Here is a 25,447-nt window from a genome sequence, read left to right as displayed (position 1 = left end):
CCACAGCTCACGGCAACGCTGGATCCTTAACCCACTGAGTGAGGCCAGGGATTGAACCTGCGTCCTCATGGATGCTAGACAGATTCGTTTCCACTGAGCCACGACGGGAACTCCTCATATGGTAATTCTATTTTTAATTTTTGGGGGGACCCACCTTGCTGTGTTCTATAGGGGCTGTACCATTTTGATAGGAGTAGACTAAGATAATAATCAAATAGTTTGCAAAAGCCCACTGAGGGATCATCACTCAAGAAAGCAGGCTTATGTAACAACAGAAGCTGACTTGCTTAGCAACAAAACCATGTGATAGAGGCACGAGCTATGCCTCAGGACAATAAAACACTGGTAGAAAAATGACACCTTGGGAGTTCCCGTCGTGGCGCAGTGGTTAACGAATCCGACTAGGAACCATGAGGTTGCGGGTTCGGTCCCTGCCCTTGCTCAGTGGGTTGAGGATCCGGCGTTGCCGTGAGCTGTGGTGTAGGTTGCAGACGCGGCTCGGATCCCGCATTGCTGTGGCTCTGGTGTAGACTGGCAGCTACAGCTCCGATTCGACCCCTAGCCTGGGAATTTCCATATGCCGCGGGAGCGGCCCAAGAAATAGCAAAAGGACAAAAAAAAAAAGAAAAGAAAAATGACACCTGCATCCTGCCATTGAAGTCAGTGAGTTAATGATCTCTAGGGCAAGCTTCTCTGTAGATGACATTCCAAAGTAGAAGATCCTCGGAGTTATACTGAAACCTGAGATGATTTACCATATTTTAGCATGTTACTACCCTCTTTGCTAATTTACATAGCTCCCTGCTAGTCCTGGTTAGGCTCTCTAGGGACCAACGTAGAGGAGGAGCTGCTGCTGGAGGCTTGACATCTACTCAAGAATGAGGAAGAAGGTGGCCTTCTCCCCCTTCCCACTTTTCCTTCAATTATACTAACATAGCCCACCCAGCTCTCAGGGCAGCGCTTCCTTGCCTGCCCGCCTGTATCTCTCACAAACGTCCTAGGATATATATTTTTTAAATTTTTCTTTTATGGCCCCACCTGCAGCATACGGAAGTTCCCAGGCCAGGGACTGAATTGATGCCACAGTTGCAACATCAGATCCTTTAACCCACTGCATCAGGCCAGGGATCGAACCCATGCTGGAGCCACCACAGTTGGATTCTTAACCCACGGCACCACAGCGGGAACTCCTGAAAGTCCTATACTATTAAATCCACTTCTTAGCTATCACTTTGCCTCTCATTGCACTCTTTCTACGCCGAGACATAAAGAACCTGAGCTTCACAGAGCCCTGATAGGCATTCTGTAGTTTCAATTTTACATTCCAGCCAGCAGGGCACAAGGGTACCAGTTTCTCCACACCCTGGCCAACATTTGTTATTTTCTGCTGCTATTGTGGGGGTTTTTTTGATAGTAGCCACCCTAATGGATGCGAGATTGAATCCTCTAGTACTTTGCATGTAAAATTCCCTACTTACTGCAATTCAAGTAAATGCAGAGGAGGTGACCAGAACTCCACAGGGCTTCCCAGGCAGATTGTCTGGCTGCAAACCAGCCCTGCCTTCACCTGACTTCTGAAGCTTGGGGAGGCGGCGCTAGGAGTTAGTCTAGCTGGGCCAATTCTGGATCAGTGGGTGGGAAACATCAGGAAGTGGGAAGAGCTCTGAATGGAGCAGGGTTCTGGGCTCAGGGAGCTGGCCTTGCACGATGAGTCGCCCCCTCTGAGCTTGTGCCATAGTCAGTATAACTAAAATCATCACTATGTCATCATCATCATCATTTTTTCAGCAATAAAACTAGCATTTGTCATATATTATCTCTAATCTGCACACACCCCTGCCATTCAAGTTTCATTAATTACGTACTTTATTTATTTATTTGTTGCTTTTTAGGGTCACACTTGGGCCTATGGACATTCCCAGGCTAGGGGTCAAATCGGAGCTACAGCTGCTGGCCTACGCCACAGCCACAGCAACACGGGAGCTGAGGCACATTTGCGACCAACACCACAGCTCACGGCAACGCTGGATCCTTAACCCACTGAGCGAGGCCAAGGATCGAACCTGCATCCTCATGGATCCTAATCAGATTCATTACCACTGAGCCACTACGTGAACTCCTTAAGTGTCATTATTAATCCCCACTTTACTGCTGAGAAAAGAGAGCTTTAACCAGGGTCAGACAGCTCAGTGGCCGAGCCAGAATTAGTATCAAACAATTTCTTACCTAAATTCCCTGTTCTTTCTATTATACCACGTGACTGGGCGTAAACCAGATTTCTGCCTTAATCATGTTCAGTCTACCACATCTCCACATAACATCCCTCTGGCAAAGGAATTCAGATGGCCTAGAACTTCATGCCATGTCTCAACACACTGAAAACCAATTCATGACCACACATAGCTGCCAAAATTAGAGGAGAATTCTCTCTGTGTGCATACGCCCTGGGTGCCCCTGAAGACTCAAACCTACTCTGACGTAGTGCTTGGCTTCTCCCTTCTCTGCTTCCCTCAGGCCCCATCTGGTTGGACAATGTCTACTGTACCGGCCAAGAGGCGACCCTCGCAGCCTGCTCCTCCAATGGCTGGGGTGTCACCGACTGTAAGCACACAGAAGATGTGGGTGTGGTGTGCAGTGACAAGAGGATTCCTGGGTTCAAGTTTGACAATTCGCTGATCAACAACATAGAGGCAAGTCATGTGCTCTTGGTGACTCCTTCATGTGAATATTTTCCTTCTTCCGTGTAACTCAGTTCTTGCCTATGATCACTTGGAGGGGAGGGACCTACACCTTGGTGCCAGGGTTACTAAGGAAGGATTTCTGGAGAAGGGGATGCATCGGTGGGGAAAGGGCATTCCAGACACAGAGAATGGCTTGGACAAAGACCCAGAGGCTTGGACAGAGGCCCAGAGATGTGAGCTAGGGAGAAGCAGGTCGTACCACTCAAGACTGTAAACTGTGAATCTGAAAATAGTGTGAAATGAAGCTAGAAGAGATGGCCGTGACAGGCCTGGTGTACTATGTTCAGGGGCTTGCCCTTTGGACCAGGAAGATGTATCAGCTATCAACTGCAGTGTAACAAACGATCCCTCCCCCAGTCATATTTTGCAACTTCAGACAACCAACGTCCGGTCAGGAATCCAGGAGCAGTTACCCAGCTGAGGTTGCAGCCACGGGGTCAGCTGGGGACTCCTCCCCCAAGTTGCCCCCAAGTTGGCAAGTTGATTGTTGGCAGGCTTTAGTTTCCCTCTGGCTGTCAGCTGGAGCCCTCTGAGCCTTTCACGTCACCTGCCTGTAGGCTGCTTGAGTGCCCTTATGACATGGCTGGTGTCTTTCTCTAGAGTGAGTGACTCAAAAGAGAAGGAGAGAGAGGGAGCCAAAGATGGAAGCCGCATCTTTCCTAACCTCATCTCGGAAGTGACGCACCGTTGTTTCTGCTGTGTCCTCTTGGTCACTCAGACCAACCGTATATGGTGTGGGAGGACGTTATCAAGGCTGTGGCTACAGAAGGAAGTTAGAGGCACCTTGGAGGCAGACTGCCACAGGACTGTTGTCCCCAAATCTAGCTGGGGATCAGAATTACACTCAAATGGACTGGGGCCTCACCCGAGTGAGGCTAAAAGTCTCCCGTTGTGGGACCAGGTTGTTTTTGTAAGCACTCATAGATGATTCTGAGGTTGCCAGCCCAACCCAAGTCAGCGTTTGGGAATAGCAAAGGGGCTTGGGACTCTTCTGTATTTATAGCTAAATTTCAGATTTATCTTTTCAACAAGTTCTGCAGCCACACAACCAAATTAGCGAACATTCCCTGCCCTCCTGCTGTGTGCAACGTGTGCTGGGCACTGGGCAGGAGGAGGAGGCAGCCAAGACTCCTTCCTCAAGGATCGTGTGGGGTGCCGCCCCAAGGGGCTGTGAGCTCTGCCAGGAATCCAAGCCAAGGAGCTTTAACTAGGCTTAACCTCCAGCTGACCTCAGGACTAGCTCGGAAGAAAAGTGACTCTTGAAATTACCCTATTTGGGCTTCAGAGGAAGTCCTCCCCAGACTGTGGTCTTTACATTTTCCTCCCATGACTCATGCCGTCCCACTCCTTCTCCTGTGCTCCTCGAGTACACGGAATACACTGGGAACTTGTCCCAGCCCGCATGATAGCGTGGAAGAGGATTCCCAGCTTTCTCTCCACTGGCAGCCTGGGACCGCTTCTGGCTGACGCTCCCCAAACACTGCTATTTTATTTCAGATAACTAGAAGAGATGGTTACAGAGGTGATATACTTTATCTCATGTCCCAGTTACTCATGACAACTATGCTTTACCATGAAGCTTTTGATTTTTTTTTTTTTTTGCTTTTCTAGGGCCGCATCCACGGCATATGGAGGTTTTCAGGCTAGGGGTCCAATTGGAGCTATAGCTGCTGGCCACAGCCACAGCCACAGCAACAGGAGATCTGCGTTGTGTCTGCGACCTACACCACAGCATAGCTCACAGCAATGCCGGATCCTTAACCCCCTGAGTGAGGCCAGGGATCGAACCCACAATGTCATGGTTCCTAGTCGGTTTCGTTTCTGCCGCACCACAACAGAAACTCCATGATTTGAAGGGTGGGTTTGTCCAATTCACTTTCACACATTCCATCTCCACTCTTTATAACCTCATACAAAATAATTAGCATCCACTTATATATATCTCATCTTTCCGAGATTAGATGGTCCGAGAGGTCAAGGGCTACATCTCATTCCCCATCACATCCAATAAAAATAATGTTCAGTACCTAATGGGAACAGTGTCTTCAACTCTCAAATTTCCTTCTTCCCAAGAATGAAATCCAAAGATCATTATCCACTTCGGTGAAGAATATCCTAGGATAGGAGTTCCCGTCGTGGCCCAGCAGTAACGAACCTGACTAGTATCCATGAGGACGAGGGTTTGATCCCTGGCCTTGCTCAGTGGGTTAAAGATCCAGCATTGCCATGAGCTGTGCTGTAGGTTATAGATGCGGCTCTCATCCTGTGCTGCTGTAGCTGTGGTTGTGACCAGCCGCTGCAGCTCCAATTCCATCCCTAGCCTGGAAACTTCCATATGCTGCATGTGCAGCCCTGGAAAAAAAAAAAAAAAAAACAAGAGAGAGAAAGAAATGCAGAGAATTGCTACAGCATTGTAAATCAGCTATGTCTTAATAATTTTTTTAAAAAATAGTGAGGAATCTTGAGGGAAAAAAAAAAGAAATGCATAGAAGCAAATCATTCCTTCATACCATTACTTTGCCTAATAGGACAGTGAACTTCTGAGTGACGTCTTTAATGGGCTCCCATTGAGCCTACAACCTCAGGATGATCCACTTGGATTGTCAAGCAAAGATCCAGGCTTCTGGGCATAAAAAAAATCACTGATATATTGACTCAAAAGGGAGTGGGCCACAGTGTCGGTGGGTGTTGGATTGGGAAAATAAGACTCATTTGCCACTAGAAAAAGGAATGCTTCTGGGAAAGGACTCTTTGAAGGGCCCTTCAACAGAGAAGTGTTTATTAGAACACCTCTAGGGGCTAGTTCTAATACTTAGCATTTAAGGGGGAAATAAGATGGGTCATAGAGAAAAATTGGAATCTTCATTAGAAGGAATAGGCCGAGAAATGACGAGAAACCATGTGTTGGGGAGAACGTCCTTCTTCTGGAAGGGTGGAGAGTCCTTGATAGGAAAGCTTCGTATCTCCCTTTAATCTGGATATTTGTTGGGGGCCTGCTGTACTCACATCATGGTCTGGGATACCCCTGGGGAAAGCCAGCAGGACCCTAGCCCTAGCCTTCTAACCTGAGAAGACAAGACGCCTGCCTTGGGGGAAGCTCATTCTGAGCCCAGGAGCCTAGATCCTAAATGAGTTTACAGTAACCCAGAGGGGACTGGCTGGGGGACGTCTGGTTCAAAGGGCTGGATGACCTCTATAACCTCTAAGCTTCACATTTCCCTCGAAGCCTCCCTCTTGCTGTCATCCTCAGACTGGGTTCCCATGGACCAGCCTGGAAGGTCTCTTGTCTAGCCACAAACACCACAGACATTTTCAGTTGAGAGCAGTCCCCTGTCACCTCTTCTCTTGGATTCCTGCTGAAAGTAGGTCACAAACGGGGCCTAGATCTCAGGGTGTCTGATGAGAACCTTGGAGAGTTGCCTGAAGATTCTTCCATCCAGGACTTGGTGGCTAAAGCTCATGTTGACGGGCAGGACTGGCCTGATGGGCAGGGAGCCGCCCAGACCACCTACAGGGGATATTTGTGGGATGTGAGAAAGTTTCTCCGAAATACCTCATAGGATAGCTGTGTCAGAAACTGAAGTCATGGACTCACTCCTCTGGGCTGGAGAAATGTCCCCTGTTAGATGTGTGTGGACCAGAGGAAGAGATGTTGGTTTGGTGGCTGTGCAGTTGGGCGGAGTCATGACTAATGATACCCAGGAGAACTGCTCGTTAATTGGCATGAACGGGGTGGATGGTCTCCACCGGTGATGCCTCAGGGCTCTGCTTCTGCCTCTCCCCCATGTATCAGAAGTTTGCATGGGGATTAAAATATATACCGACCACATTTATAGGAGATACAAAACTAGGAGGGATTGCTGAAATATAACATTACGGAGTGAGATTCAGAAAAACCACACGAGGGTGAAATAATAGACCCACAGTGGAACGTATTAGAAATGAAGATATGGTGCCAGGGCATCATAAGTCCTGATCCCTTCCCGGCACCCTTTGCTCTGGAATCCATCTTTGCCAAAAGAAACGCATGCGTGTCAGGGAGGGTCCTCTGTCCAGTCAGGTGTGAGAATTAAAATGAGATGATTGGCTAAAGGTAAACAAAGGCCTGGAAGAACTGTCCTGTATAAGTGATTTAAATCACCCCTCAGGCGCACTCCTCACTCAGGGGAACACCCACACCTACACTCCTCTTTAGAATGTGTATAACTTCTTTGCTTCTGACTTAAATAAACTACTTCTCTGTGTGCTCTTCCCCACACCCCCCCCAAAAAAAAGAAAAAAAAAAAAAGAAATGAAGATACAATTCTTTCTTTCTTCTTCTTTTTTTTTTTCTGTCTTTTTGCCATTTTCTTGGGCCTCTCCTGCGGTATATGGAGGTTCCCAGGCTAGGGGTTGAATCAGAGCTGTAGCCACCAGCCTACACCAGAGCCACAGCAACGCAGGATCCGAGCCGTGTCTGCAACCTGCACCACAGCTCACGGCAACACCAGCTCCTTAACCCACTGAGCAAGGCCAGGGATCAAACCCGCAACCTCATGGTTCCTAGTCAGATTCATTAACCATTGAGCCACGACGGGAGCTCCGAGGATACATTTCTATATCAAGGTTCATGAGGGGGAAAAAAACAAAAACAAAAACAGGTGCAGAGTGAAACCCAGAGAACATGACTGAAAGCGTTGATTATATCAAAAAGATCCCTGCAGGGGGCTGTGTGATTCAAAGCTCAGTATAAGCCAAAGGTATGGTATGGCTGCTAGAAAAGTGAGTATAAACTGATACCCCGAGGAAACCTTATTTCCCTAAACTCTTTGCTTTCTGGACCAAGAACAGAGTTCCATTCTGGGGCCATCTTAACTAGGTCACCCAGAGGAGGGATGATCGGGTAGAGGCAGGTCTGGAAGCTACATCATAAGAGGAAATAAAGATATTGTGTCAGGAAAGGTGATATGGGAAGGGGCATGAGGAGATATGTTGAGTCTTTTCAGACACTGAAATGCTTCCATGGACAAGAGTGCTTCTGACTTACTCTAACTCCCAGAACTAAGATGGTTGAAGAGGGAATGGGATGCAGATTTCATCTCAGTGTGAAAACTCTGTAAAGGTTGAGTGATGAGGCTACATGTTTCAACACAGTGCAAAACTCTATAAACTGGGGACCGGGCTCCCCTGCTAGTGATGAGCTCCCTGTCACTGCAGGAGTTCAAGCAGGAGCTGGATGACCTCCTCCCAGGAATATGGAAGCCAGATTCCTACATGGGAAGGAAGCAGGATGAGGAGATTAGCAAGTTCTAAGATCTCTCGCCTCTCTGCATCTATGAAAATGCACGCAGCCAGCCCACGCAGGGGCTGCACACCGGCTGGATGTGGCAGTGTCCATCGTTATATGAACTGAGGTCATTCATGTTACACACACACACACAGAAGGAAAGCCAGCTAGTGTGTATGCTTGGATTTTCACTGCCTCTTCTCTGGCCTGTCATGAATTTGGCCTTGAAGGCAGACTTTTCACCCTCACTTTTTCACATCAAAGTGAGAAAGCCCCCATTCCCCTATAAATTAAAAAATGGTGTAAACCACCTATAATGGGAAAAATAAAAATCATTTAAAAAATAAAAACAAGGGGAAAAAAAGGAAAATACGAATAAGATTTTTACAAATGGCCAAGAGCGAAGTGTCAAGCTGTGCCTTCTCTGAATTTAAATGATTAGGCTAATGCATATGGATGAAGACACCCCATCTCTTCTCCCCCAGCTACTTTGCAAGGGTGTGGCCAGGCTGTAATAGAACATCCACCCTCATGGACTCCTGGAGTTGGGGGACAGGTCACAGACCATTAAAGGTGGTCCTCACAGGCTTGTGCCTTTTCTGGAGCACACTGGAATTCCCCAAGCAGAGACTGGAAGAAAACTACATCAGTCTATGGAGTTCCCATTGTGGCACGGTGATTAAAGAATCTGACTAGGAACCACGAGGTTGTGGGTTCGATCCCCAGCCTTGCTCAATGTGTTAAGGATCCGGCGTTGCCATGAGCTGTGGATCCTGCATTGCTGTGGCTCTGGCGTAGGCCTAGCCTGGGAACCTCCATATGCCTCGGGAAGCAGCCCTAGAAAAAGGCAAAAAGACCAAAAAAAAAAAAAAAAACCAAAAAAAACCTACATCAGTCTAGACCAAGTTCATCCCACTCTGGGATGCCAGGAGCGTGAGTCACTAAACACTGGGGCCAGGGTGATGGAATTTCACTCGATGAGCTAACTGTGCTTCTGTGGACTCCTTCTACATCTGTTTGGGGAGCATCCTCGGGGGACCCCTGGACAGTTCATGAATTCCTTCTAGAAGAGGGAAAAACTGCTCCTTCTTTCCACCCAGGGAGAGTTCGCAGGTTGGGCCCCTGAGCTACCTTGGCCAGCAGCCAGAGCCCAGAGCAAGTCCACTTTCTTTGAGATGAGTGAGTTGAATTCAGTCCCTTCCAGCTGTGACAGTCTCTAGTCCAGAGTGGTGGTGGTTTCTCCATCAGAATGGCATGGCACGCACTCATCATTTACAAGATAGTTTTAAACGTTCTGTAAGGGGGAAAATCAGATGATTGCTGTAAAAGTGCTTCGCAGACTTTCTTAGCACTGATTCACCACCAGCCTTGGTTCATTTTATCCAGAAAATTATCTGAGCAGGGTCCCGGTTCTCCCCTTTTCTGTGGTCTCCCCTTTTAGACCCCAGAGTGGAAGGCAGGCATTCTGGTCCCACTGGAGCCTGAGATTTGCAGCTGTGTGTCCAGTGACGGACCCTCCATGGGGCTCTGGACATCTCACTGTGAAACAGATTTTTCCACAGGAAAATGGATCTTGGGTCATTTCTCAAAAACCTTAAAAAGGGAAGCAGGGGAGTTCCCGTTGTGGCTCAGTGGCTTATGAACCTGACTAGTGTGCATGAGGCTGTGGGTTCCATCCCTGGCCCCACTCAGTGGGTTAAGAATCCAGCGTTGCCTCAAGCTGTGGTGTAGGTTGCAGATGAGGCCTGGATCCCACATTGCTGTGGCTGTGGTGTAGGCTGGCAGCTGCAGCTCTGATTTGACCCCTAGCCTGGGAACCTCCACATGCCTTGGGTTCAGCCCTGAAAAGCAAAAGCAAAAAAAAAAAAAAAAAAAAAAAAAAAAAAGGGAAGCAGGAGCAAATAATAAAATGTGAAATACTGTTGGTTTCAAGTGAATAGATCGTTTTTTAAACCTAGAAAACAGAGCTCCAACCAAACCTCCCAGGATTTCAGAGCCTCTTAAATCGAGAGGCTTTGTTTCCTGTCTGTGGTGGTAGACAAGTTGGAAAAAGCATTAGATAAGGAAAGATTACAAATCCAGATGCCCTCTCTCCACAGGCTGTTTTGCACATTGCTCAATCATGTGCTCCCGGGAAGGCTCGTGGCTGGGGCCACGTGCTGTAGGTCAGGGGACGTGCAGGTCTTTTCCTTTTCTTCACCTCTCCCTCCACCTTCCTCCCTGCCTGTTTTTAAGAGGCTCTTTTGCAAAAGCAGTTAGCTTCCAAAACTGATTAGAAATGCCAGGGCAGGAGTTCCCGTTGTGGCTCAGCAATAATGAACCCAACTAGTATCCTCGCTCAGTGGGTTAAGGATCCGGCATTGCCATGAGCTGTGGTTGTAGCTTGCATATATGCGGCTTGGATCTGGCATGGCTGTGGCTGTGGTGTAGGCCAACAGCTGTAGCTCCAATTCGACCCCTAGCCTGGGAACCTCCATATGCCACACATGTGCGGCACTAAAAAGACAAAAAAAAAAAAAAGGAGAAAAAAAGAAAAAGAAATTGCTGGGCTGTGAGATTGAGGGGTTGCCTGTCCCCAAGTAGCCCCAGAGCCTCAGTTTCTCCTTTGTGACACAGGCCACCAGGAGGTCTGGAGGGGCCAGGAGCAGGAGGATGAGGGCAGAGCTGAGAGAAGGATGCTGCTTCCAGCATGGGGAGAATCTGGTACCCACCCCCACCCTCACACTCTCACATCCTTCTGGAGGGGCCCTGAGACCTGAAACAGCTCTTTCTTCTCCTCTTAACCACAGGAACAGAGGCTGTTGTGAATTTTTTGAATTCCAGGAGTCCAGGTTTTTATTAGTCACAGTCAGCTGCCAAATGCTTCAAGGCTTCCCCCTCAGCAGCAGACTTATCTTCCCCAGCATCTGGGGGCTCGGAGAGGTGGAGGGCCCAGAGCCTGAAAGGGAGTCATTAACTCTCGAAAGGTCCAGGAGTTTCCACCCACCCCCACCAGAGAGGAGGTGCAGCTGGTTACACTGGGTGGTTTAGGACAGAAAGGGGGTCTGTTTTCATCTCTGTGCACTTTAGAAGGCGGTGGTCCCTCCAAGCTAAATATAGCCCTGCCTCCCCCAGTGGCCACAGGGTAACTGGTCAGCTTTCCTCTGTGGCCAGAGGAGAAATGGTAGCAAGTGAATGGTTTGTGCTGGACCCTTGAGCAAGAGAGCAAAGGGCCACGGTGGGAGCCCACAATGTCTGGATCCCCAGATATGCCGAACTGGCCAGCTGGGCGATAACATGGGGCTCCCCTGGGTTTTCTCTCCCAGCTGCCAGGGTGCCTGGGCAAGAAGATGTATTTGATTCTGTCCAGTGCTAACATTCCATGCTTCTGTTTATCGAGAGCCTCTACGTGGCCCCGGGCTCGCCAGCCACCACAAGGGGCATAAGAGAAGTAGTTCTAGGGTGACCTATTTTCCCAACTAAAAATAGGTCACAGCATCTGAAAAGCAAAAGGGCATTTATGCAGCTAACAGAACAGACTATTTGAAATTGTGCGCATTCTGGCAGAGCCGGGAACCTGATTCTTGGCCGGGGTGCTGTACATGCAAAAACGCACACACACACGTATATATAATAATATATACATATATAATTTATTTGTATATTTATACATTATATATTTTTATATATTATTTATATATATATGCCCTTGTAAATACCATTGTCAATGTTTGTGAGATGAAATAAATAATATTACTTGTTAGATGAAATCTATGAATAAGTAGCATTAGAGTTTGTTTTAGATGAAACAGCTGAGTGCCAGTATGTACTCAAACTTTGAACGGTGTGGATCAGATGGTAAATTATGTGGCACTTTGGGAAGGTGGTGAATGGGAAGAAATCAGTGGGAGGCTGTACCGAAGAAGTGGGGGCTTGAGCTGGGCCAGAGAAGGCCTCTCTGTGCCCTGCGTGGGCTGATCTGTTCTGCAGGTGGTCTCCTGATGTGACCTGGGGCGGGGGTGGCAACAGGCCCAGGGTTCGTCTGAGTCAGCTCAGCCATGCTGGAGGGGTCAGCGCCAAGGGATCCCCCCCCCCCCCCAACCTCATCCCGCTCAGGCTGTTGCTAAGGCAGCTGGATGCTGGGTCTGTTCATTCGTTCGTCCCGTATATTTTCGTTGCGCGCCAGACCCTATGCTCGGCACTGGGAATCAAGGGATTGATGAAGTGAAAGGACAGTCTTGCCCTCCGGGAGTCTGCTGCCCAGTCGTGGAGAAAGTCGATCTCGCAAGGCTTTACTTTGTCACCATGGTGATGAAGGCTAGGAGGAGAAGCACCAGGTATCCTCCCTTGGGAGCATGGGGGATGGTTTGGCCGGGCCCAGGACTCGCCTGGTCTGTGGCCTCAGCACCCCCGCTGGGCCAGAGGGAGCGGTTGCTGGAGCAGGTGTCCTGCCAGGTTCCTGCAGACAGCAGGGCTTGACTCTTCGCCAGAGAAGCAGCCTCGGTTACCTACCCCACTGCTCTCAGGTTGGAAAATGAAACACGGAGCATTCGCTTCTCCGGCAGCCTTGCAAACCTCTTGATTTATTGGAGGAGGGTCCAGACGGACTGCAGGCTTTTTCCTCCCGCGGCTCAGCATGACCTCAGCCCTTGGCTACTCCCACCCCAGCCCCCTCCGCAGGTCTGGTCTCCATCACAGAGAACTGAGCAACCGAAAGCCCTGCTCTGCCTTCCTGCTTCCCTTCCCCCACCCGCCCCCGTCTGGCGCAGACAGAGTCAGGGGCTCGAGAATGTTCCCAGCAGCTTCTTAGGCTGCGAAGTTCTGATTTGATCATCAAAAGGGGATAATTACAGTGTCGCCAGACTCTTCTGGAACAGCGTACCTCCTGCTGTTTACAGATGACACCCACTTGGATCAACCATCTAAACGTGTGCTGATGGTCAGGTCAGCTTTCCATTCAGTTCGCTAACTATGTATTAGCTGCAGCTTGCAAGGGGAAAGGAGGGCTGTTAAATAGCTTGGATGACAAGTGAACACGTGGAGAAAGTGCAGAAGATCTCCTTGCCCAGGGCGAAGTCGCACAAGTAGGGCTTATGCCGCGAAGAGAGGCAAGCCTCACTGTTTACTTGGCCTTAAACAAAGAATAAAGGGAATCTTTATTACATGTTTGGCTTGAGAGCCCAGCATTTCTAGTTCAGCCGAATTCCTGTAATTGGATTTTTTTAAATGATTATTAGTTTTTTTCAGAAATATGTGAGGATCCACTATGCCTCGTGTCCGGGGAATCCAAAAGTGAATAAAGCACAAGTCTGCCTTTGGGAGGCTCACAGTCTGATGAGGCAGCAAAAAGCCGTGGAAGGAGAAATGGTAGCACGAGGGAGGCAGTGTAAGGCAAGGACGAACTGAGGGAAATGCAGAGGCTAGAGGCATAAAGTCGTATCTGTGGGGGTGAGCTATGTGGGGGAGGGAGCCTCGTGGAGGAGGGGATGAGTGACAGCAGGAGACTTGCCCATCTGGTTGACCAGTGTCAGCCTCCCACAGTGCCTGGGACGCTGTCACCCTCAATAGGTATTTTTTTGAGTGAATGAATGAATGAATGCATGAGATTGTCCCTGAGGGTCAGGAGCATTCTGATCGGTAGGAAGAAGGAAAAAAAAGGATTGTAGGGGGACTTCCTGTCATGGCTCAGCAGAAATGAATCTGACCAGCATCCATAAGGACACAGGTTTGATCCCTGGCCTTGCTCAATGGGTTAAGGATCTGGGGTTGCCATGAGCTGTGGTGTAGGTTGTAGACACAGCGCAGATCTGGTGTTGGCTGTGGCTGTGGTGTAGGCCAGCGGCTATAGCACCGATTCGACCCCTAGCCTGGGAACCTCCCTATGCTGTGGGTGTGGCCCAAAAAAGACAAAAAAAAAAAAAAAAGGATTGTAGGGGCAGCTTGATGCTGGGATGAGAAGAGTGATGTCAGCCTGGCAGTTAGGGAAGCTCATGGCTGGAAAAAGAGCAGAGAGGGGATGAAGTGGGTCCAGTCAGGAAAGCTCTTGACCAGGAGCAGAAGAACAAGGAAGTTCTGACCCAGACGCATGAATGCACAGCAGTCAGCTGGAGGGATGTGACCTGGACTAGGTCAGCCAGCCAGCCAGAGAGAGGAGGGTCCCCCTGAAATGACAGAATCCTAGTGCCCTTCTCTTACTTCCGTGATTCTCACTGCACACCTGCCTGGACAATAGAAGTGGGAATGGGACAGTGAAGGGAGGGTAGGAAAAGCATTGCTGGGGAGAGGGGGCCTCATGAGCAAGGAAGAGAGAGGGAGCAAAAGGCATGGGGTGGGGTGCTTGTGGTTGGGATGGTGGCTGACCGGTCCATCCTCAGCAGGATCCCCACCCAGCACCACTCCAAGGATGACATCCCTCATGGGAAGCCCTGATAGCAAACCACTTCTACAGGGAGGGAAGTTCAGCTAAGCTCTGGCCCTTGCAAATGAGCCTCCCTGGGAAGGGATGAGCCCAGTGCTGACTTGGGGGCAAATTGTGAAGGACCTTCTTAGGCTCTCTTGCTTCCTTGCCTTACCCCCCTCTGTATCTCTCCCTGATGCAATCTCCAACTAGACTTTCAAAACTGGTGATTTTTCCTCATTGGCGACAGCCCCAGACTGTCACATTGCGGAATTTGCAAGTCATGCACAGCTGCTGTGTATGTCATTTAAGCACCAGACTGGGAGATCAGCCCTGGTGCTCCCTCACTGGGCTTTCTTTCCACCAGCCCACTCGTTAAAGCTGGGCAGGTCATGGCCTCAAGGCACCCTGAGTCTCCCCTTCAGAAGCAGGTGATAATCACTCCCAAGGTTCCAGTCCTCCCTGGGGAATGTGATGAGTTTTGAGTAGGACCCGTCCTGAAGGTTCTGTGAACTCTTTGGAGGAAAGAAAGCCTTTTGGAGAGCGGGGTGAATTGTTCTCTCTGGCAAGAGGGCCAGCATTCAGACTTTAATTTGAATTTTTAAAACCGGCCAGAGGCATTATCGACTTCTGGGCTCTTGGGCTTAATGTAAAACTCACAAGTGGAGAGAGAGAGACTTTTGTTAGAAGAGAAAAAATGTGGATGTGTTTTAGTGTTTCCAATCTTCTCCTTTGAAGTTGAACTTCTGGGGGGAAAAAAAAAGTCCTAACATTTGCGGTTATGGCAGGGATTCCACAGCAATGAGGTCAGGAGGGAAGTTCTGTGTGTACGTGTATGTTTTCCTACACAGAGGTCTCAGAGCGGCCCCCGGGAGCTCTCAGCCAGCAGCGAGCCCTGAATGTGTGCCATAGAGGGCTTCCCTGCCGCCCCCTGGCTGGGGCCCAAGGGCAGCTGGAAAGCAGCTCTCTCTCCCCTCACGTACACTCTGGCCTGACTCAGCTGCTCCAGGCGGGGTGAAGTGTGGACGGACTTTGAATGTGCAAACCTTGAAGGAACCTCCCAGAAGGCTGAGCCCCAGGCCCTGCCCCGTGTGGAGTTAGCTCAGTACTGAGCAATGCACAGGGCAGGGGGGTGGGGGTGGGGAGAGGGCAAGGACCCCTCACAGGCCCTCCCACCGGTTGTCATGGGAATTGAGGATGAGGATGGATATCAAGGTTTTTTGTGATTTTTTTGTTTATTTGTTTGTTTGCTTTTAGGGCCGCACCCATGACATATGGAGGTTCCCAGGCTAGGGGTCGAATCGAAGTTGTAGCTGCTGACCTATGCCACAGCCACAGCAACACAGGATCCAAACCACATCTGTGACCTACACCACAGCTCAGCGCAACACCAGATCCTTAACACACTGAGCAAGGCCAGGGATGGAACCTGCGTCCTCATGGATGCCAGTCAGATTCGTTAGCCACTGAGCCACAATGGGAACTCTGGGAGTTTTGAACACAGAGCCTGACATGGGTTTGATAAATGAGGGCCCTCAGAGTCATTATGGTTCAGAGAAAAGACAGGGCCCTAGAGTTGTGGCTTAGGGAGGCAGCTTGGCAGGGTCCATGGAGGAGAGACCGTATTTTATGGAATGAATGAATGAATGAATGAATGAGGTGGATATGAGCCCAAGAAAACAGGAAGGACTTGGTTCTGTAGAGGGAGAGGAGGAGAAGGAATGACAAACACGAAGCTCGCCTGACCGTCCCCCTCGGGGCTTTGGGAGGGAACCCTCCCTCTTCCTCCACCACGTAGGCACACACACGAAGAGACACACATTCCACACTTCGCACGGACACACAACCCTGTCACGTGCACATCATCCTGCACATGGACACACATGTGCAGTGCACTCCCACAGAGACACAGACACATGCAGAGGTACACTCAGGGCACACACACACACACACACACACACACACACACACACTCAGTGAGTTGGTGGGAGAGCAAGGACAGAGACACAGATTCTAGTGCTTTCCCTTCTTCGAGCCTCATTTCCTCCATCCAGGAGCCCACCTGGCTTGCCTGCCAGTCATACTTCTGCTGAGGGCACGCTGTCCTGCATCAAGACAAAGGGTCTGCTGAGCTCCCCACCAGGTCTTCCTCTGACTGGGTTCTCGCCTCACATCTCCCCTTAGTGAGTCTGCTGCCCCGCAGGAGGAGCAGGGGAGGGGCCGGGAAGGGTCTGCGAAATTAATAAAGTCGGCCTAGCCTGCCTGCCCCATGAAGCTGCAGGGCTGATGCCACAGCAGTAACTTTCCTTCTGGGCATCACGCGTTGGGTGCTGGAATTCCAGCCCAGCCTCCCTCCCGGTGGGAAGACGGAGGAGGGGGCTGGCCCACACGCCGGTCTAGACCTCAGGCCCCTTTCTTGCTCTCCCCTGTCCATGTGTCCTGGTGGCATGGTGTCTTGGGGGCTAAAAAGGATCCAGGATCCAGGCTGGCAAACTTTATCCTGCCACTGGCGGCTTTCCTTCCGCTCTGCATGGAAAGGAACCAGAGCCAAATGCCACCTCGCCCAGCCCACATACTTTCCACTGCCTCGCAGGACTGGGGAAGCAGGGCCTGGCTTTGCACCCTGCAGCCAGTGGCAAGGAGGCATGAATCCCTGGGCATCCAAATAATGGTCCTGTTCAAACTCATAGCTCATTTGCATCCTGGCTGGACAGGGGTTTGGGTCCTTTCTGTCAGCACCCTTGTCTAGCCTGACCTGGCCCGGCTCAGAGAGCATCTCATGCTGCACCTTAAGTGCTCCCTGCATCTGTGTGGTGCTGGGGAGCGAACTGGTGTCAACTGGTTTTCTTATCTGGAAAATGGAGATGACAATAGCTGTACCGACCTCACTCTATTGTTTGCGGATTAAGTGAGAGAATCGTGTGAATCACATATGGCACCGTTAATGTCCTGTCATAATTCATCATATCCGAGTATAGACTGGGGCCTGGGGACAGCGAGGGGGCTGAGGTGTGGGTGGGATCAGCAAGGGGCAAGATTAGCTGTGTTTTTATTTTTTTATTATTTTTTTCTATTTTTTGGGTCTATTTAGGGCTGCACCCATGGCATAAGAAGGTTCCCAGGCTAGAAGTTGAATTGGAGCTGTAACTGCTGGCCTACACCACAGCCACAGCAATGTCAGATCCAAGCTGCACCTGAGACCGACACTACAGCTCACGGCAAGGCCGGATCCTTAACCCCCTGAGCAAGGCCAGGGATCGAACCTGTGGCCTCATGGATGCTGGTCAGATTTATTTCCACTGAGCCACAATGGGAACTCCTAGCTGTGCTTTAGAAAGAGCCCTCTGGGGGCTGGCCCTGTGGCAGATGGATGGAGGGGGAGAGGGAGGCAGGGACTCAGTTAGGGAGCCTTGTGAGAGCTGCTGGTGGCCCCCTTGGGCAGCAGTGGCATAAAGAAGAAGGGCTGGAAGTTGAGAGATCCTGGAGCTTCCACAGTGTTTGGGGGCAGATGGCATGAGCCTTGGAAAAACATAAAAGGTATCACCGCAAATCCCAGGTAGACCCCTGCTCCTCCATCCAGCTTGGCCTTTTGAGGCCCCCTGTCTTGGCAAATCCCTGGGCCTGGAGTGTGCTTGGGGCCAGGACACAGCAGCTCAGGGTTGGGTGGGGGAGGGAAGGCCACCCTGCAGGGAGGTGGGAGCCTGCCCTCCAGCCCCAGCCTCCAGTCAGCTAGCAGGGTCCTGCCTTTTCACTCACTGCTACAGAAATGGGGTGGCGGGGGGAGGGAGCTTCCCAAGGGCCTCAAGGCATTCAGCCCAAAGACTGTGACTATTCCTCCCCCTGCCACCCCCAGGCCCCAGGACACCCCTCTCTGCTTGGCCAGGCTGGGTCCCCCCCCACCCCTTCCCTGCTCCTCTCTCCAAGCTCTACCCCTCCTCTCCTGGGATTTGCACCTCAAGATGCCCCTGGGGGTATGAGGTAGCGTGCATGGTGGCCCCACCAGCTTCAAGGTATCTAAGGCGTATCTGCCTGAAACTACAGTTTTCCAGAAAGATGAGTGGAGAGACACACACACTCACTCCCACGCCTGCACACGTATGCTTGGGAGTAAAACGCAAACATCCAAATGATTTTTACTGCAAAACAGGAAATTCAAGGAATGTGTTTTCTCTTCCGCTCTCCTTTTGAGATCCTGCAGGTAGAACCTGCTGCCCGGCTGTTTGGTAGGACAGGGGAGGAGTGCTGAGGTCAGCTGCATCTCTGGTTGTCCAGGTCACCCCTGCCCCCTCTCCTCTGGTCCCTGCAGCCACACCACCTCCCATGCACAAAGGGTAGCAACTGTGGCTTTGTGCTGTGTGCTCGCCGGAAGACCCAGAGCTCTAGCCCTCCCCCACCTCGCCCAGGGGCCTGAGGGGAGAGGCGGGCTAGCAGGGTGTCCAGCCTGCCGTCACCTCTCCACGGCCAGACCGGGAAGGTGACCCCCCCTCCTCCTTCCACGCCTCCTCCTTCCCAGAACATGAACATCCAGGTGGAGGACATCCGGATCCGAGCCATCCTCTCCGCCTACCGCAAGCGCACCCCGGTGACCGAGGGCTACGTGGAGGTCAAGGAGGGCAAGACCTGGAAGCAGATCTGTGACAAGCACTGGACGGCCAAGAACTCCCGCGTGGTCTGTGGCATGTTTGGCTTCCCTGGGGAGAAGACGTACAACGCCAAAGTGTACAAGTAAGGAGGCTTCGGAGGTTGGGGGGTGGGGCCTGAGGGCCTTTGGCCCCGCCCTGTTGCAGGTGAGCTCTGCAGTGGGGCCCCCCCACAAAAGATCATTTTGAGAAATCTGGAACTTGCAGCAACCATCAGGAAACTGAGAAATTGATGGATTCGATTTGGTTACACTCCTGCCCGAGTAAATCTTGCAATGCTGTTAGGGTCTCCAAACTTAATATCTCCCTGGGAGGTGGAAGGGGGGGTGTCCAGTGAAGGGTTTTAGCTCATGACAGGTGGATGTATTGGCTACTCCTGGGGTCTTCCTGTCCCCTCTAATAATGATTGTCTCTTTACTGAGTGCTTACTGTGTGCCAGCTCTGTTCTTAGTTACTTAATCCTCAGGACACTAGGAAGCTGGGGTCTATTTCAGAGTTGGAGGAATGGGAGCTCCTGTCGTGGCGCAGTGGAAACAGAATCCGACTAGGAACCATGAGGTTGTGGGTTCCATTCCTGGCCTCGCTCAGTGGGTTAAGGATCCGGCATTGCTGTGAGCTGTAGTGTAGGTTGCAGACGTGGCCTGGACCTGGCGTTGTTGTGGCTGTGGCATAGGCCGGCAACAACAGCTCCTTTTGGACCCCTAGCCTGGGAATCTCCGTATGCGTGGGTGCAGCCCTAAAGAGGACCAAAAAAAAAAAAAAGAGTTGGAGGAATGAAGTCAGAGAGGGCCGATAGAACCAGGAAGTGGCAGGTCCAGGATCCAAGCCTGGGTCTCCAGCGACAGGGTCTACACTCCTCAAGAGTCTAGGCTCCCTAACTCTTTCCTTTCAAGCCAATTAGAGACATAGCTTCCAAGCCAAGAGATAGGGAGGGGTTCTAGCCCCAGCTCTCCCCCCAGAGCCCTGGGGTCAGTGCAGGCTGTGTCCCTCCCTGGGCTTGGCCTGGCCGCCTTCGGTCGGAGCCCCCAGTTCCCCGCGAGTGTGCTGGCAGCCGAGCTGCCCCCTCGGGGTGGGTGAGCGTGGTGGTGACTCCCACCCCCCAGCCACCGCCGGACATGGCCTAGACCTTCCTGTTTGCACAGGGAGGGATGAGGGGAGGCTCAGGGTGGTCCCCATCCTCTAAAAAGTTTGGAGAACTCCTGCCAGCAGGTCAGCTCCTTCCCTGGAGACACCTTCTCAGCTTTTCCTTCCCATTGGAGCCAAGGAAAGCAGATCCCCTCCCCTGACAGGCCTCCTACCTGCGGGTCCCACGGGAGCCCGCAGCCTGGCTCAGGTCTGAGCCCAGCCCTGGGAGTGGGAAGGCTGCCATGGGCCCTGACCAGAGCAGGACGGGCATGCCCAGGGCCAGGCAGCATGTGGCTTGTTCAGATGGCATTTGAAAGCAGACCGAGCCCTTTTCCTGCTTTTGAGGAGGAATCTCAGATCGCAGATAAACCCGATCCAGGAGCATATGCTGGTTTGAAAACCCCTCCTTGCTCCTTCAGTTCTGTGTCTGTGGCTTTGCTTTTTCAAATGCAGGCAGGAAAAGGCTCCTAAGACTGGAAAGGTAGCAAAGGTGGTGGTGGGTAGTGCCGTCAGCCGAGATGCCGGATGATTAACAAACACCGGAAGCCAGCTCCTTCTCCAGCCCTCTCGCTGGAGATGCAACAGAGGGACCGGGGCACAGGCAAAAACCTTCTCAGCTTCTCAGCTTGTCTCTGTGTACTAGTCTCTGGGATGCAGCTGACACGCGGGCCCCCAAAGAGAAAGGCACGTTGGAAAGAGTTTCTGGGCCTTGGTGGTGCTGTTAGGGGTTGAGAGGAGGCTGTTAGCCAAGAGTGGACCTCCCAGGCCACAGGGGGTTCGGAGAGGCCACTCAGCCCAGGCTCCCAGGCTGCACAGGAGGGGCTCAGGCCTGAAAGGCAGTGCAGTGGTTGCGGGGGGTGGGTCACAAAGGCACTCCTGCCAGAGCTGCAGGGGAGCCCAGGTCTGCCCCAGGGAGAGCTCTCTGCTCAGCTTCCTCCACCTTCTGACCTGCCTCTGTTTTGCTCCGCCCCCAGGACATCTCTGGGAGTTAGGAAGAACTCTGACTTGAGTGGGCTGGCTGAATCAGGGTCCAAAAGGGGGCTCATCATCGTGAAATGGAAATGCTGGATTCCCCTTGGTTTCATGCACAGGGGGGCTTCAGAGGCTTGGGGACACTGGAATGATGGAATTAATTTGTCATCTAAGTCTTGGTCACCCACCCTGGGAGGGTCCAGAAGACACACTTTTTACCATGACTTGGGAGAATACATTTGTGAGGAGTGCCATGGCATTCTTAAGCACTCCTGATCCCTCTTCTCTGTTAAGCCAGACCTAACAGAGGGAGCTGCTGTCACCGAAGGTTGGGAAAACTAAATGCAGTGGGAGTCACTGGATATGGGGGTTGGGGTGGCAAGGGCCCAGTGACAGCACTCAACGTCAAGGTAAGGTGGGCATGGCTAGCCAGTAGCTAGCAGATCTGAATAGCCTGACTCCTGCAGATCTGTGGCGTTGGCTAGTGGATCCATTTGGCTGGATCGCAGGGTTCCTAGAAATGAAATAGAAAGTGCAAAAAAGAAAAGAGAGAGAGAGAGAGAGAGAGAAAAGAAAGTGCACTGAATTCAGAAAAATTCTAGGTCAAGAGAACAAAGATCTAACCCGAATGGTAAAAGCAGAGAGTTGGGTGTTCCCATTGTGGCTCAGTGGGCTGAGAGCCAGACGTAGTGTCAGTGAGGATGCAGGTTCGATCCCTGGCCTCCCTGGCATTGCTGCAAACTGCGGTGTAGGTCACAGATGCAGCTGAGATCCTGTGTTGCTGTGGCTGTGGTGCAGGCTTCAGCTGCAGCTCTGATTCGACCCCTATCCTGAGAGCTTCCATATGCCGCAGATATGGCCCTAAAAAGAAAACAAAAAAAAAAAAACAAGAGAATCACGGCCCCTCAGTCAGTGTCCGGACGAGCCAGCTTACAGACTCAGAAACCCGTGAATGAAGAGGAGGCTGGGTCCCGTTGAGGAGGGATGGTGGCACTCTGCCCAAAATTTATACTGTTACTCATTTGCCCAGCCTTCCCCAAAGGGGCCTACGATCTTATCAAGGCCACCATACTCTGGGGAAAAGGAAATAATCAGAGCTTTCGGGAGCCACTGGACCCTGAGCCCAGGGACCCAAACATCACTGTGGCCCATCAGAGGATGGACATCCAGGGATCAGGGGAGTTTTAACTCAGGTCTGTCTCACAGGGGGCCCAGCGGGACCCCACACCCATCCTGTGGTTATTTCCCGAGTTCCAGAATGCGTAATTGGAATCGACATGCTCAAGTAGCTGGCAGAATCCCTCAAAAGTCTGGCTGCCCCCTCAGCTTGGGACTTCTCATTTTCATTTGACCCAGTCCAGCGCAGTGTTACCCAGCCTGGACACGGCTTTCTCACGCAGGCTTCCCGCTTGGCCATGGCTGTCCTGTGACTGCGGTCGCCCACCAGTCAGCAGCCCTGGCGGGGGCTGTCCACACACCCTCCCCAGCGGCTCCTGTCTACACCCAGGGGCCTCGTGGAGTGAATCGCGGTGGGGGCAGGGTGGGCCTTGGCGGTGGAGGCCGGTGCCTCACAGCACGTTCCTGTGAGCTGAGGGAAGAGGGCAGCAGGCTGTCTGGGGAAGGAGGAGCCGCCCCGTGTCTGCTAAGGGAGCTTCGAGCTGTCCTTAGAGCTCAGTGCATCTGTGCCTGGGAGAGGCTCGTGTTCACTGAAAGCTGGGAGTTAGAAGCTGTTCCAGCCCCGGAGATCGGACCACTCCTTGTGCAGCTGATGTCCCCTGGGTGTGTTGGCTCGCCTCATTGCGGGGGTGTCATAACAAGCTGTGCCCCCCCTGGTGTGCTTCAGTCAGACGTGGAGGGTGTCATGGGGAACAAGCTGGAGGTTGTGTTTCCAAGTGCAAGGGCCCCTCAGGAAGTGGGGGAGGAGCAGTGGCGCTTGGAATTATTCAACCCCCCCCCCCCCCTCGCCCCGTGTGGTTCTCTGTTCTGGCTGCAGCCATGTTGAGCCCACGCCCTGAATTTTCCAGGATAATCCCTTTTTTGCAAACATTCTGTGTCACTGCAGCCACAGATACAGCAGAATTACTACCAGTAGCAATTTAGGGTTAAGGAAAGATATTGGTGGCATCTGCCGAGTTGTTTCTTCCTATTTGTTCACATCTTGTTCACTCATAGACAAAGCAGAAACTTCCAGGCCCCCTAGACCAGCAGGGACAGGACCTCACTTCTGCCTGTCCAGGGCCAGCCTGGCCTGGGTGGCCTACCTCTGCACCATCTGGCAATGATGCTGTCTGGCTCTCCCCAGCATCTCACTGGGTTCTGCCAAGCAGGGACTAGCTCACAGACCCCCAAAGATGAGAGGATGGGGGCCCTTCCCAGCCTCCTCCTTTTCAAATCCCACCATCATTCAAGGCTCAGTTCAGGAGTTCCCATCAAGGTTCAGCAGAAATGAATCTCACTAGCATCCATGAGGATGCAGGTTCGATCCCAGGCCTCACTCAGTGGGTTAAGGATCTGGCATTGACATGAGCCGTGGTGTAGGTTGCAGATGTGGCTCAGATCCTGCGTTGCTGTGGCTGCAGCTGTGGTGTAGGCTGGCAGCTGTGTAGCTCTGATTCAACCCCTAGCCTGGGAACCTCCATATGCCATGGGTGCGGCCCTAAAAAGACAAAAAAAAAAAAAAAAAAAGGAGGCCCAATTCAAACCTACTCTTCTGTCATCACTGCAGCCATTGGCTCCCTCCCTTCTCCTATCCTTCTTTTGTTCCTTTAACCAGTACAGTTTTTTGTTTTTTTTTTTTTTTGTTTTTTTTTTTTTTTTTTTGCTTTGCTTTTTAGGGCCGCACCTGCAACATATGGAAGTTCCCAGACTAGGAGGTCAAATTAGAGCTGCAGCTGCCTTCCAACACCACAGCCACAGTAACACCAAATCCTTAACCCACTGATCGAGGCCAGGGATCCAACCTGCATCCTCATGGATACTAGTTGGGTTCTTAACCCGCTGAGCCACAACGGGAACTCCTATATCTATATGTTCTTTTATATATATATTTAGTTATGTATTATCTATATTCTTTTCCCGATTCTTTTCCATTGTAGGTATTAGAAAGATACAAACCTGCAAGATATTGTGTGTAGTTCCCTGTGCTCTACAGTAGGACTTTGTTGTTTATTTTATATATAGTGCTGTGTATCTGCTAATCCCAAACTTCTAATTATCCCTCCCCCCTTTCCCTTTTGGTAGCCGTAAGTTTGTTTTCTATATCTGTTAGTGTGTTTCTGTTTCATAAATAAGTTCACTTGTATCATTTTTTAGATCCCACATGTAGGTGATACCATATGATATTTGTCTTTCTCTCTTTGACTTACTTCACTTAGTATGATCATCTCTCGGCCCATCCATGTTGCTGCCAGTGGCATTATTTCATTTTTTTTTTATGGCTGAGTAGTATGCCCTTGTGTTTGTCTGTTTTAGATCCCTTTTGCATTTTGTACTTAGAGGCTTTAGTATCATCTCACTGTGTGTGGAGTTAGTCCCTTGTCTCCTAGAATGTGAGCCTCCTGGGGTAGTAGGTCAAGCCATCCTTCTGGGTCCTGCTTCCCAGTGCTCAGCTCAGGCCCTGCATGACCGAGGACTCAGGGAGTGCTTACACAGGCGCCTGCAAGCCCTGTCTGGAGCAGGACTGAGCTCCCAGAGCAGGGACCGTGTCCATCCGGTCCCACCACCGGATCTGCAGCAGCCAGCACAGTGGCCAGCCTGGGCAAGGGTCCAGTGCCCAGCTGGAGGGAGGGGCGGGCACCCTGATATCTTGGTCACCTGCCCCGTCTCACCTTCTGCAGGATGTTTGCCGCCCGCAAGAAGCAGCGCTACTGGCCGTTCTCCATGGACTGCACAGGCACGGAGGCCCACATCTCCAGCTGCAAGCTGGGCCCTCAAGTGTCGCTGGACCCCGTTAAGAACGTCACCTGTGAGAATGGGTTGCCGGCTGTGGTGAGCTGTGTGCCTGGCCAGGTCTTCAGTGCTGATGGACCCTCGAGGTTCCGGAAAGCCTACAAGCCGGAGGTGAGGATGGGGCAGGAGCTTTGGCCACTTGGCACCTGGAGGGCTGGACTGGTGGTGAAGGGAACAGAGAGGGATCCCCAAGAGAGAGCAGAGAAAGCCCGCCCCAACTCAGACTACTTTTCTAGAGGGCAGGAAGGCAGAGAACACTTGTCAGGGCCAGCCTCACCAGTATATGCTATCAGTAGGATGTGACAAGCAGCTGGGCCCTCTGCCCCAAATTGGTGCCCCACCTGTCCTGCAGCACTGCTGCTCTACTCCGAGACCAGAG

At 51.4% G+C, this 25,447-nt stretch overlaps 1 protein-coding gene across 4 annotated transcripts in view; it reads left to right on the top strand.

The window, feature by feature from the left end:
• Positions 1 to 25,447, top strand: part of LOXL2 (lysyl oxidase like 2) — a 105,174-nt gene that overhangs the window by 38,338 nt on the left and 41,389 nt on the right. For all 4 annotated transcript variants that reach the window (XR_014828318.1, XR_014828319.1, XM_021074114.2 and 1 more), the window contains 3 exons: positions 2,515 to 2,690; positions 18,897 to 19,108; positions 24,957 to 25,179. Coding sequence is in view for 2 of the 4 variants with exons in the window: in XM_021074114.2 (XP_020929773.2) it covers positions 2,515 to 2,690; positions 18,897 to 19,108; positions 24,957 to 25,179 (611 nt within the window). In the remaining 2 variants the exon portion in view is untranslated. The remainder of the gene's footprint in view (positions 1 to 2,514; positions 2,691 to 18,896; positions 19,109 to 24,956; positions 25,180 to 25,447) is intronic.

This window comes from Sus scrofa, chromosome 14, assembly GCF_054392235.1.
Source record: "Sus scrofa isolate SSC_HxYL_T2T_F1_AM1 chromosome 14, Sscrofa_HxYL_maternal_Yorkshire_Landrace_v2.0, whole genome shotgun sequence".
Taxonomy (NCBI): domain Eukaryota; kingdom Metazoa; phylum Chordata; class Mammalia; order Artiodactyla; family Suidae; genus Sus; species Sus scrofa.
This window is presented reverse-complemented; position numbering and strand designations above follow the sequence as displayed.